The sequence below is a fragment of the Miniopterus schreibersii genome (assembly GCF_964146895.1).
Source record: "Miniopterus schreibersii genome assembly, chromosome: 7".
Taxonomy (NCBI): domain Eukaryota; kingdom Metazoa; phylum Chordata; class Mammalia; order Chiroptera; family Miniopteridae; genus Miniopterus; species Miniopterus schreibersii.
This window is the reverse complement of record NC_138108.1, coordinates 22036142-22052422: the sequence shown is the minus strand read 5'-3', so window position 1 is coordinate 22052422 and position 16281 is coordinate 22036142. Positions and strand designations below refer to the sequence as shown.

At 35.6% G+C, this 16281-nt stretch overlaps 1 protein-coding gene across 2 annotated transcripts in view; it reads left to right on the top strand.

Annotated features, from left to right (window-relative positions):
• Positions 1-16281, top strand: part of FAM117B (family with sequence similarity 117 member B) — a 71599-nt gene that overhangs the window by 45423 nt on the left and 9895 nt on the right. Inside the window, exons 3-7 of one of the 2 annotated variants that reach the window (XM_081142813.1) lie at positions 4284-4376; positions 5231-5344; positions 12713-12856; positions 14369-14594; positions 15484-15604. In XM_081142813.1, coding sequence (XP_080998939.1) covers positions 4284-4376; positions 5231-5344; positions 12713-12856; positions 14369-14594; positions 15484-15604 — 698 coding nt within the window. The remainder of the gene's footprint in view (positions 1-4283; positions 4377-5230; positions 5345-12712; positions 12857-14368; positions 14595-15483; positions 15605-16281) is intronic. The other variant, XM_081142814.1, reaches the window with a different exon arrangement.

Sequence of the window (16281 nt, the reverse complement as noted above, 5' to 3'; positions counted from 1 at the left end):
AAGCTTTCTACTTTGATGTAGTCCCATTTGTTTATTTTTTCCTTTGTTTCTCTTGCCCTAGGCGATGTATCAGTTAAAATTTTGCTATGTGAGATGTCTGAGATTTTGCTGCCTACATTTTCTTCTAGAATTTTTATGGTTTCACAACTTTAAGTCTTTTATCCATTTTGAGTTTATTCTTGTGTATAGTGTAAGTTGGTGGTCTAGTTTCATGTCTTTGCATGTACCTGTCCTATTTTCCCAGCACCATATATTGAATAGACTGTCTTTACTCCATTGTATGCTTTTGCCTCCTTTGTCAAATATTAATTGAGCATAATGGCTTGAGTTGATTTCTAGGCTTTCTGTTCTGTTCCATTGATTTATGTGCCTGTTCTTGTGCAAGTACCAGGCTGTTTTAATTACAGTGGCTTGGTAGTATAACTTGATATTTGGTATTGTGATCCCTCCAATTTTGTTCTTCTTTCTCAAGATTGCTTTTGGTATTCTGGGTCTTTTTTGGTTCCATATAAATTTTTGAAGTATTTGTTCTAGATTTGTGAAATATGCTATCAGTATTTTAATAGGGATTGCACTGAATTTATAGGTTGCTTTGAGTAGTATGGACATTTTAATGATGTTAATTCTTCTAATCCATGTACACGGTATATTCTTCCACTTGTTTATATCATCCTCTGTTTTTGCAATGTCCTGTAGTTTTCTGAGTACAGACCTTTTACCTCCTTGGTTAAGTTTATCCCTAAGTATCTTAATTTTTTTGTTGCAATGGTAAATGGGATTGTTTTTTTAGTTTCTCTTTCTGAGAGTTATTGGTGTATAAAAATGCCATCAATTTCTGGGTGTTAATTTTGTATCCTGCTGCCTTGCCAAATTCATTTATTAAATCCAGTAGTTTTTCTGGTGGAGTCTTAAGGATTTTCTATGTACAATATCATGTCATCTGCAAGTAATGACAGTTTTATTTCCTCCTTTCCAATTTGGATGCCTTTTATGTTTTCTTCTTCTCTGATGGCTGTGGCTAGGACTTCCATACTATGTTGAATAAAAATAGTGAAAGTGGACACCCCTGTCTTGTTCCTGTTCTTAGGGGAAGTGCTTTTAGTTTTTGCCCATTGAGTATGATGTTGGGTGTAGGTTTGTCATATATGGCCTTTATTATGTTGAGGTATGATCCCTCTATTCTCACTTTGCTGAGAGTTTTTATCAAAAATGGGCGTTCGATTTTATCAAATGCTTTTTCTGCATCTATTGATATGATCATGTGATTTTTGTCTTTCAATTTGTTTATATGATGTATCACATTTATTGATTTGTGAATAATGTACCAGCTTGCATCCCTGGGATAAGTCCCACTTGGTCATGATATATGATCTTATTATTTTTAATCCTCACCCAAGGAGTGAGGATATTTTTCCTGTTGATTTGAGAGAGAGTGCAGGGGAGGGGCGGGGGGGGGGACAGAGAAAGAAACACCGATGTGACGGAAACACAACGATTGGTTGCCTTCCACATGTGCCTGGACTGGGGACGGAATTGGACCTGCAACCCAGGTACATGCCCTTTACAGGGAATCGAACCCAAGAAACCTCCAGTGCAAAGGCTGATGCTCTAGCTACTGAGCCACGCCGGCCAGGGCTGATCTTTTTAATATATTGCTGGATCCAATTTGCTAATATTTTGTTGAGGATTTTAGCATCTATGTTCATCAGGAATATTGGCCTGTAATTCTCTTTCTTTGTAGTTTCTTTTTCTGGTTTTGGAATTATGATAATGCTGGCCTTGTAAAAAGACCTTGGAAGTGTTCCTTCCTCTTGGATTTTTTGGAATAGTTTGAGGAGGATAGGTGTTAGTTCTTCTTCGAATGTTTGGTTAAACTCCCCTGTGAGGCCGTCCAGACCAGGGCTTTTGTTTGTTGGGAGTTTTTATTATTACTGCTTCAATTTCATCAGTTGTTATTGGCCTATGCAGGTTTTCTGATTCTGCCTTATTCAGTTTTGGAAGATTTTATTTTTCTAGGAATTTGTCCATTTTGTCCAGCTTGTTGTCATATAGTTGAGTTGTTCATAGTATTTTCTTACAATCTTTTGCATTTCTGTGGTATCAGTTGTTACTTCACCGCTTTAATTTCTGATTTTACTTATTTGGGTCCCTCTTTTTGTTCCTTGATGAGTCTGGCTAAAGGTTCATCAATCTTGTTTATCTTTTTTCACAGAACCAGCTTTTGGTTTATTGATATTTCGTATTGTATTTTCAGTCTCTATATCATTTATTTCTGCTCTGATCTTTATTATTTCCTTCCTTCTACTTACTCTAGACTATTCTTGTTGTTCTCTTTCTAATTCTTTTAAATTGTAGGATTAGATAGTATATTAGAAATTTTTTGAGTTTCTTGAGGTAGGCCTGTAGTGCTATGAACTTCTCTCTCAGGACTGTTTTCACTGTGTCTCATAGATTTTGGGTTGTTGTCTGTTCATTTTCATTTGTTTCCAGGAAGTTTTTTATTTCTTCCTTGATCTCATTGGCAACCCATTCATTGTTTAATAATATGCTATTTAGCCTCCATGTTTTTGAATGTTTTTAAGTGTTTTTATTGTAATTGATTTCTAGTTTCATGCTGTTATAATCCGAGAAGATGCTTGATATGATTTCAGTCTTCTTGAACTTGTAGAGACTTGTTTTGTGTCCTAACATGTGGTCCATCTTTGAGAATATCCATGTGCACTTGAGAAGAATGTATGTTCTGCAGCTTTGGGGTGAAATGTTCAATAAATGTCAATTAAATCCATTTGATCTGGTGTGTCATTTAGGGTCACTGTTTCCTTGTTGATTTTTGTCATATTAATTCTTAATTCTGTTCAGCTAGACTTCAGGTGCTTCTCAAGATGGTTGTCTGTAATATTAGTTGTAATATTCATATGGTTGTGGGAGGAGGCGAGTAGCGAGTACTGCACTTATCTACTCTGCCAGTTTGGCTGCAGCCTCCTTAGTCATTTTTTGGGGGTGCATAGTATTCTGTTGTAAAGGTATACCACAATATATTTAGCCATTCCTCTTTTTACATTCTTCTAATCTTTTACTTATAAAAACAGTGTTACAAGGAATAATATGATACATCATTTTGTGATAAAGATATACAGTTTGTACATCATCGGGATAAATTACCAAAAGACAATTGCTGTGTCAAACAGTATGTGAATTTGTTACTGACAATTGTTGAATCCCCTTCCATAAAGGCTGTACAGTTTATACTACAACCAGCTGTGTAGAAGGTTGTATATTATCAAATCGTCAGTGAAGTTTTAACTTGCATGTCTCTTATTATGGGGGAAGTTGAGCATATTTTCATGTGTCAAGAACTCATTTGTATTTTTTTTCTGATACACTGTTTTTATATTCTGGATTTTGCATAACCACTAAGGATTTAACATTTTTGAGGCTATCCTCTGCAAATAGTTTAAAGCAAGAGAAGACATAGTATAGAGGTTAAAATTATGAACTCTGGAGTCTTAGGTTTATGTCTTGGTTTTTGCCACTTATCATTTGTTCAATATTCATTTGTGCTATACTTATAATTATGTAAAAATAATTTTTATTAGTGTTAGAAAAGCAAGAAATAGTCTAAATACTGTAATTAAGTAGCTGGTGCTGGGAAAATTGTGGCTATTTTGTAGTATCTAATTTTTCTGTAATGGGAATGCATTTTATAATAGAAAAATATCGTATATATATATTTTTAGAAAGGGAATTATTTTTCAGGTTTACTGAGATGTAATTTGCATACAGCACTGTATAATTTTAAGATGTATAGCATAATGACTTAACTTAGATGTGCTGCGAAATGATTACCCCAATAAATTTAGTTAACACCCACCACTCATATAGTTATAAAAAAAATTTTTTTTTCTTTGTGATGAAAACTTTTAGGATCTACTCTTAGCAACTTTTATATATACCATACAACAATGGTAATTATAACCACCATTACATCTCCAGTACTTATTTATCTTATAATTGTAAGTTTATACCTTTTGAGCACCTTCATCCAATTCCCCCACCAACCCACCCCCTGGCTCTGGTAACCACAAATCTGACCTCTCTTTGTGTGTTTGGTATTTTGTTTTGTTTTTTAGATTCCACATACAGTATTTGTCTTTCTCTGTCTGACATTTCATTTAGCATAATGTCCTCAAGGTCCATCCATGTTGTCACAAATGTGGTATACGTTATTGTTAAATGATTAACTATTTTATTAAAATTCCCCTTCCCTCTTTTTCCCATTATAGACAGAGAGTGCATGGGCCGAAGAATACTCTGCTAAGAAGAAAGGGTCTCATAAGCGTTCAGCGTCCTGGGGCAGTACAGATCAACTTAAGGAGGTCAGGAAAATGATTCCAGGAAAGTGGGTGTGGAAACTTGATCCCTTCATTGGCTAGTTCCTTGAAGTTGTGGGCAGCAGGGATTTTGTCTGTTTCCATTGTGTGTGGGTGTGTTGTTTTGTTTTCAGTTCTGTTTACTTGAGAAATTACAATAGAAAAAGTTATGTTAATTGGATAAAGATTTGAGTGGAGAAATGGACTCATTACTTATCTGATAGTGTGTTTTTCTGTCTTTTTTAAAAATGAAAGTTATTAATATTATAATAAATACACATTTTAGTGATACAATAAATACACATTTATTATTTCTATGTATAATGGTAGTGTTTTGCAATTCAGTAACCCAGTATAGCCAGTAGATTATGTCCTTATGCTCTGATTACCGTTTTTGTTTGTTATTTAAAGGTTGTACCTGTGAATGTATTTCGTGGCTTGAATTGATTTTTAAATACTGTTTAATTTTTGGAGCTGTTGAAGGTTGTATGTTTGATAAAGAAACCTAAATCTAAATAAAATGTGATTTATGAGAGTAGTGAGAGAATAATTATCATTATTTTTAAATCCTTTGTGAAAGCCGTAATTAATTTATTCTAAATGCTGAAAATTTCACTTGTTTAGTTGAGAGGCTTGAAGGCTCAGAACAATATTGGAATATCTCTTTAAAAGATAACTCATGTGCACACCTGTGTGTATGTGTGTATATAAAAAATTTTTACAGTAAAACAGATTTTGTGAGATGGTCTAAACATTCAGAACATTTATTAAGGCTGAATTTTACTGGTTCTTATTAAGCCAAGGATGTTTTATGTAGTATGGAATCACTCTGACGCAGTTATTGTGTTTCCCCTTTTTAGATTGCAAAATTACGCCAGCAGTTGCAGAGAAGTAAACATAGCAGTCGGCATCATCGAGATAAAGAAAGACAGTCTCCATTCCATGGCAACCATTCAGCCATTAACCAGTGTCAGGTAGGAGCACAGATACTGCAAGATCCAGACAAGGGATTTGTTATTTCATAGGTAACTGTGTAGGACAAAATATCCAAATTACAGCCTTCATTAAAAAACACACAACCCAGAATATTATGTTGACAAAATGACATTTTCCTTTGGTGATCTATAATATTACTTCTAGGAGACATAGCTAATTTTCCATATTTTGATTTGCCATATTTTTGTCTTGGTCAATTTAGTATGTTGGAGGCAGAATAATATAGAGAGATAAACCTGGCTATGAAACCAGACCTTGAATGAGTAACCTGTTCTAAGTCTCAGTTTCCTCATCTGAAGATTGAGGATAATAATGATACCTGTCTCATAAAGTCATTTGGTGGGGGAAAACCCTTAGCTGCTTTGATTCCTTAATAGAACCTTATGAACTATTCTTGCTGGCTCACCCTGGGAGCATTTCTCTTTAACAGAATTGAAATTGGATGGGGTTCCTTGGCAAGGAGAAAGCAAGAAAAAGTTTACCAATCACTTTTATAGATTGATAGCTTCTTATGTAGATTGTTTTCAAGGGGAAGTATGGGTAGAAGTATGTATTTTTTCAGCTAATTTTGTCCTAAAATACTGGTACATGGTATGAAATCAAAGATAAATTTGATTTCATAAATTTATAGTTTGGTTGTAATTTCCAATAGCTTTTTTCTATATAAAGTATTTTAATTATAACATATGAATATACACGAATACATTAAAAACCTAAACAAACTAGATTTATATCTGGGAAAATAGAAAATGTAAAATTGACAAAATAAATGAAAAATTTGTATAGACTAATAATACTAAAATTGGAATGCTAATTAGAAACCACACTCCCTCATTCTCAAAAGGCTACAGATCCAGGTGGTTTTGTAGGTGAATTTGCCAACCTTCCACTCCCTCTAATTTATCCATAAATAGTTTATCTGTATTCCTACGGGATAAGGCTGCTTTTTTTTTTCTTCTAATATCTTTATTGATTTCAGAGAGAGGAAGGGAGAGGGAGAGACAGAGATAGAAACATCAATGATGAGAGAGTCATTGATCGAGCCCGCAACCCGGGCATGTGCCCTGAACTTGAATCAAACCCCTATCACCTGGATCCTAGGTCGACGCTCAACCGCTGAGCCACGCCCGGCCGGGCAAAGCTGCTTTTTATTCCCAAGTCATATTTTTACTGCAAGGAGAGTAGGACATAAGATGGACTTTTATTGCATTAAGTGATGAGTTTTAGGAGTTTATGAGCTTTAAAGTGATTTTTTTAAGCTGCATTAACATCAATAAAGTAGTAAAATTATATAAAAATTCCCTGGCAAATTGAATTTTCTTAATAAAGATTGGAGTTTGTATAAAGTTCATATTTAATTCTAAAACATCTCTTTGCAGAGAGTGAAAGGACTAGAAAATAGAGTACTTGAAAAATAAATTCATGTAGCTTGAGTTTTGTACACATAACACACCAAACATCTTGAATAGTTGACTTGGGATATTGAGAGTTAATAGTCAACCAGAGTTCAGATACATGTGCACCATGATAGCTGTGACGATGGTATTCATGGTTAATTGAAACTTCCAGGTACGAACATGAAATTAGTATTCATTAAGTCATGGGTGTGGCTTTGTTTTAGTGGAGGGAAATACCACTTTGAGATATGTGTACCTTTGAGGCCATTCCTCCATTCAAGATTATTTATTAAATATCTGCCATATAGCTGGTACTGTAGTACTCATTAGGGAGACCAGTGATAAATGAAAATATTGGGGCTTACCCCTCACCAAGTCTCAGATAGATGTAAATAAAAACAGTTAATTGTTACACAGTGTAATGAGTGTGTTGATAAGGGAAAGCTCAGGGTGCCTGGAAGGGGTATTTATCCTTGAACTGGCTTTGGATCCATCTAGAAAGGCTTCTCAGAGAAAGTGGTGTCTATGCTGATCCCTTAAGGATAAGAATGATTTATTCAGTCTTCTAGAAGTGGAAGAAATCATGGCTCCAGGTGGGGGTAGTATGAAGAGATTAGGTTAAAGAGGTAAATAGCAGCCAAACCTGGAAGTCTTCATATCTCAGTTATTAAGAATTTTTACTTTGTTCTAGAGGCATCAGGGAGCTAATTTTTCAAATGCAGGAGATTGATATGTGATCAAATAAGCACTTTAGAATGGCCATTATGCGTTCAGAGCAGAGTACTCTGAACTCTTGGAGGAGGACAAGATTAGAGGCAGGAAAATCATTTAAGAAAGTAGGATTTATAATCTAAGTACGAAATGATGGGTGGCCTAAAGTAAGAGAGTAGGTTTGAAACTGGAGAGAGTTGCCAAACCTGAGTGATAGTTAGAAAGTAATAATAGTTGAACTCTATTAAGTGCTTACTATATTGCATGCACTCTACTCAGATATTGATGTAGTTGATGCATTTAATCCTCACCTTTGAGGTAAGAATTATTATATTTTCATTTTATAGACAAGTAAATTAAGGCCCAGAGAGGTCAGGTATTTTGCTTACGGTCATGAGACATTTGACTTCAGAGTCTGAGTTTTTAAACTCTGTTAGATGGTTGATGAGATGGAATGTTGGAGAAATAAGAGTAAAGAGCAATGCCAATTCTAGCCTTTAAACATTTAAAAGATACCTACTTCACACCATGTAGAAAAGTAACTAAAAGTGGATCAAGGACCTAAATGTAAGAGCTAAAACTCTTAGACAAAAACATAGGCATAAACTTGACATTGGATTAAGCAATGGTATGTTAGCTATGACACCAAAAGCACAAGCAACAAAAGAAAAAGTAGATAAATTTGCCTGGCCAGCAAGGCTCAGTGGCTGTTGACCCATGAACATAGTTCAGTTCCTGGTCAGGGTATATGCCCAGGTTTCAGGCTCGATGCCCAGTAGGGGGCATGCGGGAGACAGGTTATCAATGAGTCCCATTGATGTTTCTCTCTCTCTCTCTGTCTCCCTTTCTCTCTCTAATCAATACAAACATATTAAAAAAAACAACCAGAAATTTTTAAAAAGTAGATAAATTGGATTTTATCAGAATTAAAACATTTTTGCTTTAAAGGACACCATTGGAAAGTGAAAAGACAACCCATAAAATAAGAGAAAATATTTACAAATTATATATCCAATAGAGCAGTTGTATCTAGAATATGTGAAGAATTCTTGCAACTCAGTAAAAAAGTAGACAAACAGCCCAATTAAAAAGGGGCAAAGGATCTAACTAGAGTTCTCCAGGAAGATACACAAATAGCGTGAAAAAGATGCTCAGCATCATTTATCAATAGGGAAATGCAATTAAAAGTGCTAATGAGTTACGACTTCATGCCCTCTGGGACAGCTAACTTTTCTTTTTGTTTTTCAATTGTCGTATAGTAATATTGACATTTTTTGTGGAGTTGACAAGAAAAAAAACTAATGGAAAAAAATATCCTTGGATAAGGGTTAACCAAAAAAAAGAAAACAATGCCAGTAAAAATAGTTTCTCATTGTAAAGTTTTTATAGTCATATTTAAGTTCTCTGAATCACTGTATCTCAGGATAGTATTTAAGTAGTCTCTTTAGACTACTGAAAACTTTAAAAATGAAAAAACTAGGGGTGGGTTTATTAGTCAGCTTGGGCTACCATAACAAAATACTGTAAGTAGAGTGGCTTATACAACAGAAATTAATTTTCTCACTGAGACTGGAAGTCTAAGATCAAGGTGCCAGCAGGGTTAGTGTCTGGTAAGAGCTCTCTGGGTTGCAGATAGCCATCTTCTTGCTGTGTGCTTAAAAGGCCTTTCCTTGGTGCATGTGTGTGGAGAGGGAGAGAATGAACAAGAGCTCAAGCGAGCTCCTCTCCTGTCTCTTCTTGTAAAATCACTAATCAGTCCTGGCCCGTGTAGCTCAGTTGGTTGGGCATTGCCCTGCCCACCGAAAGGTTGCCAGTTCGATTCCTGATCAGGATACATGCCTGGGTTGTAGGCTAGATATCTGGTAGAGCAACTGCAGGAAGCAGCTGTTTGATGTTTCCCTCTCACATCGATGTTTCTCTCTCTCCCTCTCCCTTCCTATCTAAAAATCAATAAAAAAAAAATATGTGTATATATATTTTACCATTTTTTATCATTTATTTCCTCTGCTTCAAATTCTAGCTCAAATATTTTACATTTTAATTTTATATTTTAACTTATCTTAGAACATTAATTTCTGGATATTCATGAAAAAATGGAAATAAACGAAATGATAAATGATATATTTAAATACATGGTAAAATGTTCCATGCTATTAAGTTTAAATGGCCAGAAATACATCTACACATAACTTATAACTCATTTTTCATATCTTTCAGTCTTCTCTCCATATGTATTTTTCTGTATGTGAAAATAAGTCTCAAAACCACACACAAATCTATATGTTTAATAAAAATATATTTTTAAAAATCACTAATCATTGGATCATGGCCCTGTTCTTATTCCTTACAGGCCCCATATCTTAATATAGCTACATTGGGGGTTACGGTTTCAACATGACTTTTAGCAGGACACAGACAGACATTTGTTGCATAACACCAGCCTTGTTCAATAGCATTTTTGTTCTAGACAGAAGGTGAATAAGACATAGTTTCTCCATTCAGGTTGATGGTAGAGAAATAGAAGAAAAGTATATTACCTATAATTCTTTTACCCACATATAGCTTACTCTTGATATTTTGAGAGAATAATCTTTTTTTTCTGTGTGAAATATAAATGTGTGTGTTGTATATGTATATATTGGCTTTTGGTCAGATAAACTTTAAGAGCTAAAGGAAGAGTGCTTTTTAACTTTGCTTTTGTAAAGTATCTTGGATAGATGGGGCTTTGTTTCAATAGGAAGAACAGAAGATACTGAGAAATTGGTTGTGTGGTTGTTTTTCCTGAACAAGTATTTATGTTTTTATTTGAGGAAAGTGGGGACCAAAAGAAAAATGAGAGCTAAACCTTTTGAAGACATACAGGTCAAGTTTTCATCCCCAAATTTTCTGTTTTTAAATTTGCAAAATAACTTTCATTTACCTTTTAAAAATCCCATCATCATTACCTTACAGGCCACTCTGTATTACTTGGATTTTAAAGGTTAGCTGACACTAGGTTGTATCAGATTTAAATTTTGATAAATATAGAGTGTCAGTAAGTTAAAGTCCCCCCCCCCCAATAGTTCTTGATCTTTAATGATGGTGCATTAGATACCAGCCAAGTTCGATGTAGAGTTAGCACTTTTGAAAGCCAAAGAGGGGTCTAACCAGGACAGGTGTTCAAAGAAAATGAACTAGACCAAGAGAATAGATTTATTGATGTGGCAGAGATTTTACTCGAAAAACAATTTTGGAAATGGTGTATATCATCAGTTCTCCAAGATTTACACTGTAGAGAATGGCACACAGATGTGTATTTGAGAAAATTTTCATTCCATAAATATTCTCTATAAAACACCTATAGAATATCTAACCTTAATTTTTCATATTCCTTACTTTGATAGTAGATATTGAGACTAGAAGAGGGGACAGAAAGAAGAGATGGAAGAGAAAAGGGAATAAATAATATGAGAAGCTTGAGGATATGGGGAGAAGATTGAGGAACAGGGATTAAAAAGGTGAAAATTAGAAGACACTATTTGTAGAAAAAAATTAAACGGTACTTGAAAAAAATTTTGAAAAGACAAGGAAGGATGATTTTTAAGAATAAAATACATGATAGGGAAAATACAATAAAAATGATATCTTACTATTTACTGAGTATGTATCCATTATGGTCCCAGGCACTGTGCCACATGTTCTCTCATTTCATTCTCAAAACCACTCCCTGAGGTAGGTGATTGTGTTCCTCTATAACATGTGGGCAAAGTGAGACTCTCAGGTGCAACATTATAAGCAGTGAAGAAGTGCTGCTTTGGTGCTCCAGATTAAAGCTTCCCCTTGGATTTTTCTCTTCAGTTTCTTGCCTTTTCTAAGGATTGTTATTGTGTTATGCTTAATTTTTTAAAATTTCAGTTATAAAGGTGAGCAGGAATAAAAGAGGAGGAATACAAGTTTAACACTAAGTTCTTCATCAGAAAACAAGGTTAACCATTAAATGATACTAGCGATAATTGATTAAAGGCCTTGTTACCTTTTCTCCTTGCCCACCTTCCTCAGAAAGACAAGTTTTTCAAAGAAGCCTTCCAAATGAAGGATGGGTTAATCACATTTCTTTACCAGGCAGCAGGACGATGCACAAGATGATCTCTGGCACACTGTTGCTGTTAACTTTGGCAGATATCTTTGCAATTTTTTTTTTTTAATTCCTCACCCAAGGATATGTTTTTATTAATTTTAGAAACAGAGGATGGGATGGGGAGGGAGAGGGGAACATTGATGTGAGAGAGAAACATTGATCGGTTGCCTCTCTTAGGTGCCCCAACTGGGGATTGAACCCACAACCTAGGTATGTGCCCTGACCGGGTACTCGAAAACCTTTAGGTGTATGGAACAATGCTCCAATCAATTGAGCCATCCGGCCAGGGCCTTTCCAATTCTTGTTTCACATTTTATTTTGAGTATTTTTTCAGGAAACCAAGTAATATACTGTAATTATATAATCAGTTATTTCCTTTTTTAAAAAAAATATGTTTTTATGATTTTAGAGAGGAAGTGAGAGGAGTAGAGAGAAACATTGATGAGAAACATCATCGATCAGCTGCCTCCTGTGTGCCCCCTGCTGGGGATTGAGCCCAAAACCCGGGCAGGTGTCCTGACCTGAAATCGAACCAGTGACCTCTTGGCTTAGTGGGACACCAGCCGGGCCAGTTCTTTCTTTTCAAAAATAACTGTCAATGAAAAATACATATTTTAAAAAAAATTAGAGATAGGCTTTGGGGAAAAAAAGAAAATAAATCATACCATTTTTTTCCTGAACAAAACATTAAAATCATTATAATGAAAGTATAAATAATTAAACTTTATAGGGGCCCTATTCTCATTTCAGTCTTGCTATGAATATAGTTAATCGTGGCACTAGAGGACTTAAAAGTTACGTCTGAAATTTGAACTCTGTTACAATCATAAAAGAATTTCTGAGATTGAAATTATTTTATTATTCCTTTATCCCTGTTCCCTTTACAGTTCCTCATAGATGTGAATATACTTCTGAAAGCCTACATTGAGTGTCTGGGGTTTTGGCTTTAAGTGACATTTCATGTATACTGAACAGCAGGTTTGGTTACTCTGTTTTGCGAGACCTATATTTATTTTGATTTATTTTGTAGTTATCATGTCAGCTAAAAGTATGTTTCAATCTGGAGAATGAAAAGGTAGTATTAAACCTCTCTTCTCCCCTCTATACCAATTCTTCTCAAGGCTCCTGTTCCAAAGAGTACACTTATTCCAGTAATTCCCATCACCAAATCAACAGGCTCCCGGTTCCGGAACAGTGTGGAAGGATTAAATCAGGAGATTGAAATAATAATTAAAGAGACAGGGGAAAAGGAAGAACAACTTATAGTAAGTAATTCTTACACACTAACTCTTCTATTAAAAAATTCGCAATTTTATTTTCCGTATTTACTTACATTTCTTCCTTCTTGTTGAGAGAGAATGAAAATTTTTGTCTTTTGAAAAACTTTGACCTTGGCAAGTGAATGAAAAGTGTTCATTTCTTTGCATATGATGGAGACAACTGATGTGACTTAAATTTGGATCCTTGGACAGAAACTATTTATTTATTTATCTGTATTTAAAAATCACTAGATAGGTGGTATACTTCTAATTACTATAACTTCATTTAACAAAAGTTTAGCTTACTAATTTGTTGAGGAGAGAGGGATATGACATCAAATACTTTTTAAGCATGAAACCACCTATGTGGTTTTTGTTAATCTTCACATGAGGGTATATTTAGAGGGTGGTGATGGTGAGAGAAACATTGATCGGTTGCCTCCCTGTTACTCTCCCCGACTGGGATCAAACCTGAAACCTAGGAATGTGCCCTGAGTGGGAATTGAACCCACAACCTTTTGGTGCACAGGACAATGCTCCAACCAACTGAGCCACCTGGACAGGGATACCTGTTTCTTATTGTCACTTATTATTTGTTTAACGATGATAACATCATGAAGTGTGCAGTTCTGCTTACCTATCATGCACATAAGAATGTTCTACTGACTTTAATACACATAAGAATGATTCATATGTAAGACACCATGAGATAATTTCCTGTTTATATTAAAGCCATGTCATAGAGTATAGTAAGCTTTTTTCTTCAGTGAAAGAACTGAGTTGGAAGTAGTATTTTATTGATGCTTAATTAAGATCCTCTCCATTAAGGTTAAGGTTGGTTTAGATTAAACACAACTCCCCACCACCGTCTCCTCCATATTGCATGATAGAGGAAACTTTCCCTAATAAAATAAAGGTAAATGAGCCACAGGTGAACAGGGAGCTGGTTTCTCTGATAAGTGAGCCCCACAAGCTTTTTTCAGATTGTTCTTCTTGATCCCCTCTATAATTAGCACTGTCGTGATTAACCTTTTCCTCATGTAGGAAGGTTTCTTTGAAAAAACTCGGGGAGAATTGGCAGGGGGAGGAGGTAACAGGGCTTGACATCAGGTATCTCTAGTTCCCATAATGGATAACCTTTTCTAATATGGAATCTAGTGTTATACCTAGATTTCTCATTTTACCATGGCTGCTCTTTATAATTTTTAAAGTAATGTTTAGCACATGATAAGTAATTCAGTGCAAGTTATCATTCAGCATGCACTGACCACCTGTCAGGTGCCAGACCCTGGAAATACAGAATCTTTGCCCATGCCGCTCGGTGTATAGTGGGGGAGTCAAATTAGACAGGGATGTCACTAATGGAGCAACATCAAGGCTTTCTCTTGGCCTAATAACTAGGGGATTTCTGATTTATGAGTCTTCTGGAACAATAGGGGAAGGTTGACACTGAGTGCATTTCTGGGTGAATTTCAAAATCAGCAATAAATATGCATATGTTTGAAACTTTTATAACAGCCACAAGATATTCCTGATGGCCATCGTGCACCTCCCCCCCTTGTACAGAGAAGTAGCAGCACACGCAGCATCGACACGCAGACCCCCGGGGGGGCAGACAGGGGAAGCAACAACAGCAGCCGCTCTCAGTCTGTGTCCCCCACGTCCTTCCTCACCATCTCCAATGAAGGTAGTGAAGAGAGCCCGTGCTCAGCTGATGACCTGCTCATTGATCCCAGGGATAAAGGTACAATGCAGGAGGAATTTGTTACCAGATGATAAGGGAATGCCACCTATTTTTATTCTATTTATTTTCTAGCAGGACACACACAGTTAAATCTACTAAGGTAATTACTTCGAGATGTTTCAAAACAGATTTTTAAAAATTGGAGTACAAAACAGTAGGTTTTATTGTGGTGTATGCTTGGGTGATGGTCAAGTTGGGTAGGTTTATGGACTTTTATTCCTTCTTTTTTTTGTACTTGTTAATAATACAAGTGTCTTATTAGTGAGAAACATTCTTTTTGGTGTAAATGAGATGATCATTTGTCCTGAAAAGCACTTTATTCTCTGTCACCTTAGTAGTTATGAGCCAGACTTTGAAGGCAGTTTTGGAAAATCAGCAAAGAAGCTCTCTTAGGTATGGAAAAGTTCACAGGCCAAAGGAAGCCTTTGGTGTACCGTGCACATATGGCTCTGACTTCCTGGAGCAGAGATGGTAACCGGAGGAGCCAAGGAATCAGCTGAGAAATTCTGAAGGGCAGCACAGGGGAGAATGATAAGCAGCCAGTGCAGAACAATTTCAGCTACTTGTACTGGGAAGAATGGAAGTGCCATTTGGGTCTGTGTGCTGTGTATGGGATAAAAATAAATTGGTGAGACAGGCCTAGGAGGTGGTAATTATAAGTGGAAAAAGAGATAAAAATCTTTTATTTGTTTATGCATTTACTTAACAAACATTCTCTCTTCTTTACCAGGAATTGTGTTAGATATTGGGGTGATGTTGATGAGTGAAACACTGTTTCTACCCTCAAGTAGTTCATGGTATTGGGGGAAGGCAAGAACAGTTAAATACAGTGTGACTAGGCATTTATGTAGTTGTATTTCTTAGTAATCTAGTATGTTATTTATTGCAGAGAATGGGAACAACTCTCCTTTGCCCAAGTATGCAACCTCACCAAAACCTAACAACAGTTATATGTTCAAAAGGGAACCTCCAGAGGGCTGTGAAAGGGTCAAAGTCTTTGAGGAATGCTCGTAAGTAACCGCCCCCCAAAAATCCAAAAGCTTTTATGAGAATTTTCAAATAACTTGAAGAATAGTACAGTGATCACCCATATAACCACCGCCTACATTCTGTAATAACATTTTGCTGTATTTGCTTTGTCTGTGTGTGGTAGTGTTTTTGCTGAACTGTTTGAAAGTAAGTTGCAGACACCATGACACTTAACCTTAAATACGATTTAATATTTGTTTCCTAAAAGTAACCACAGTACTCCTACATGACCACAATACCATTATCACACCAAAGAAAATTAACAGTACTGCTTAATATCAGTTAATATCCAGTTGTTGTTCACATTTTCTCAGTTATTTCCAAAGTATCATCTGTGGCTGTTATTTTTGAACCTGTATACAGTCAACATCACACTTTGAATTTAGCAGTATATTTAAAATAGACCATAGCTCTCACCCAGTGTGGTTACCTTCTTTCAAGGATCGAATTCTCTTTGGTTTTTATCTACTCTTGGTCTTCAGTTCTTTAATCAGTTTTAAAAAATATTTTGTCTGCCAATATAGGAAACAATTCTGTTTGCAGAATCATGTTACTGCGATGAAGAAAATAAGAAGTAGAATTTTCAACGTCTGGTACTTTGGTTGTATGTACTCTAGTCGAATACTCCAATTTTAGACTCAAAAGTAGTTCAGAAGGT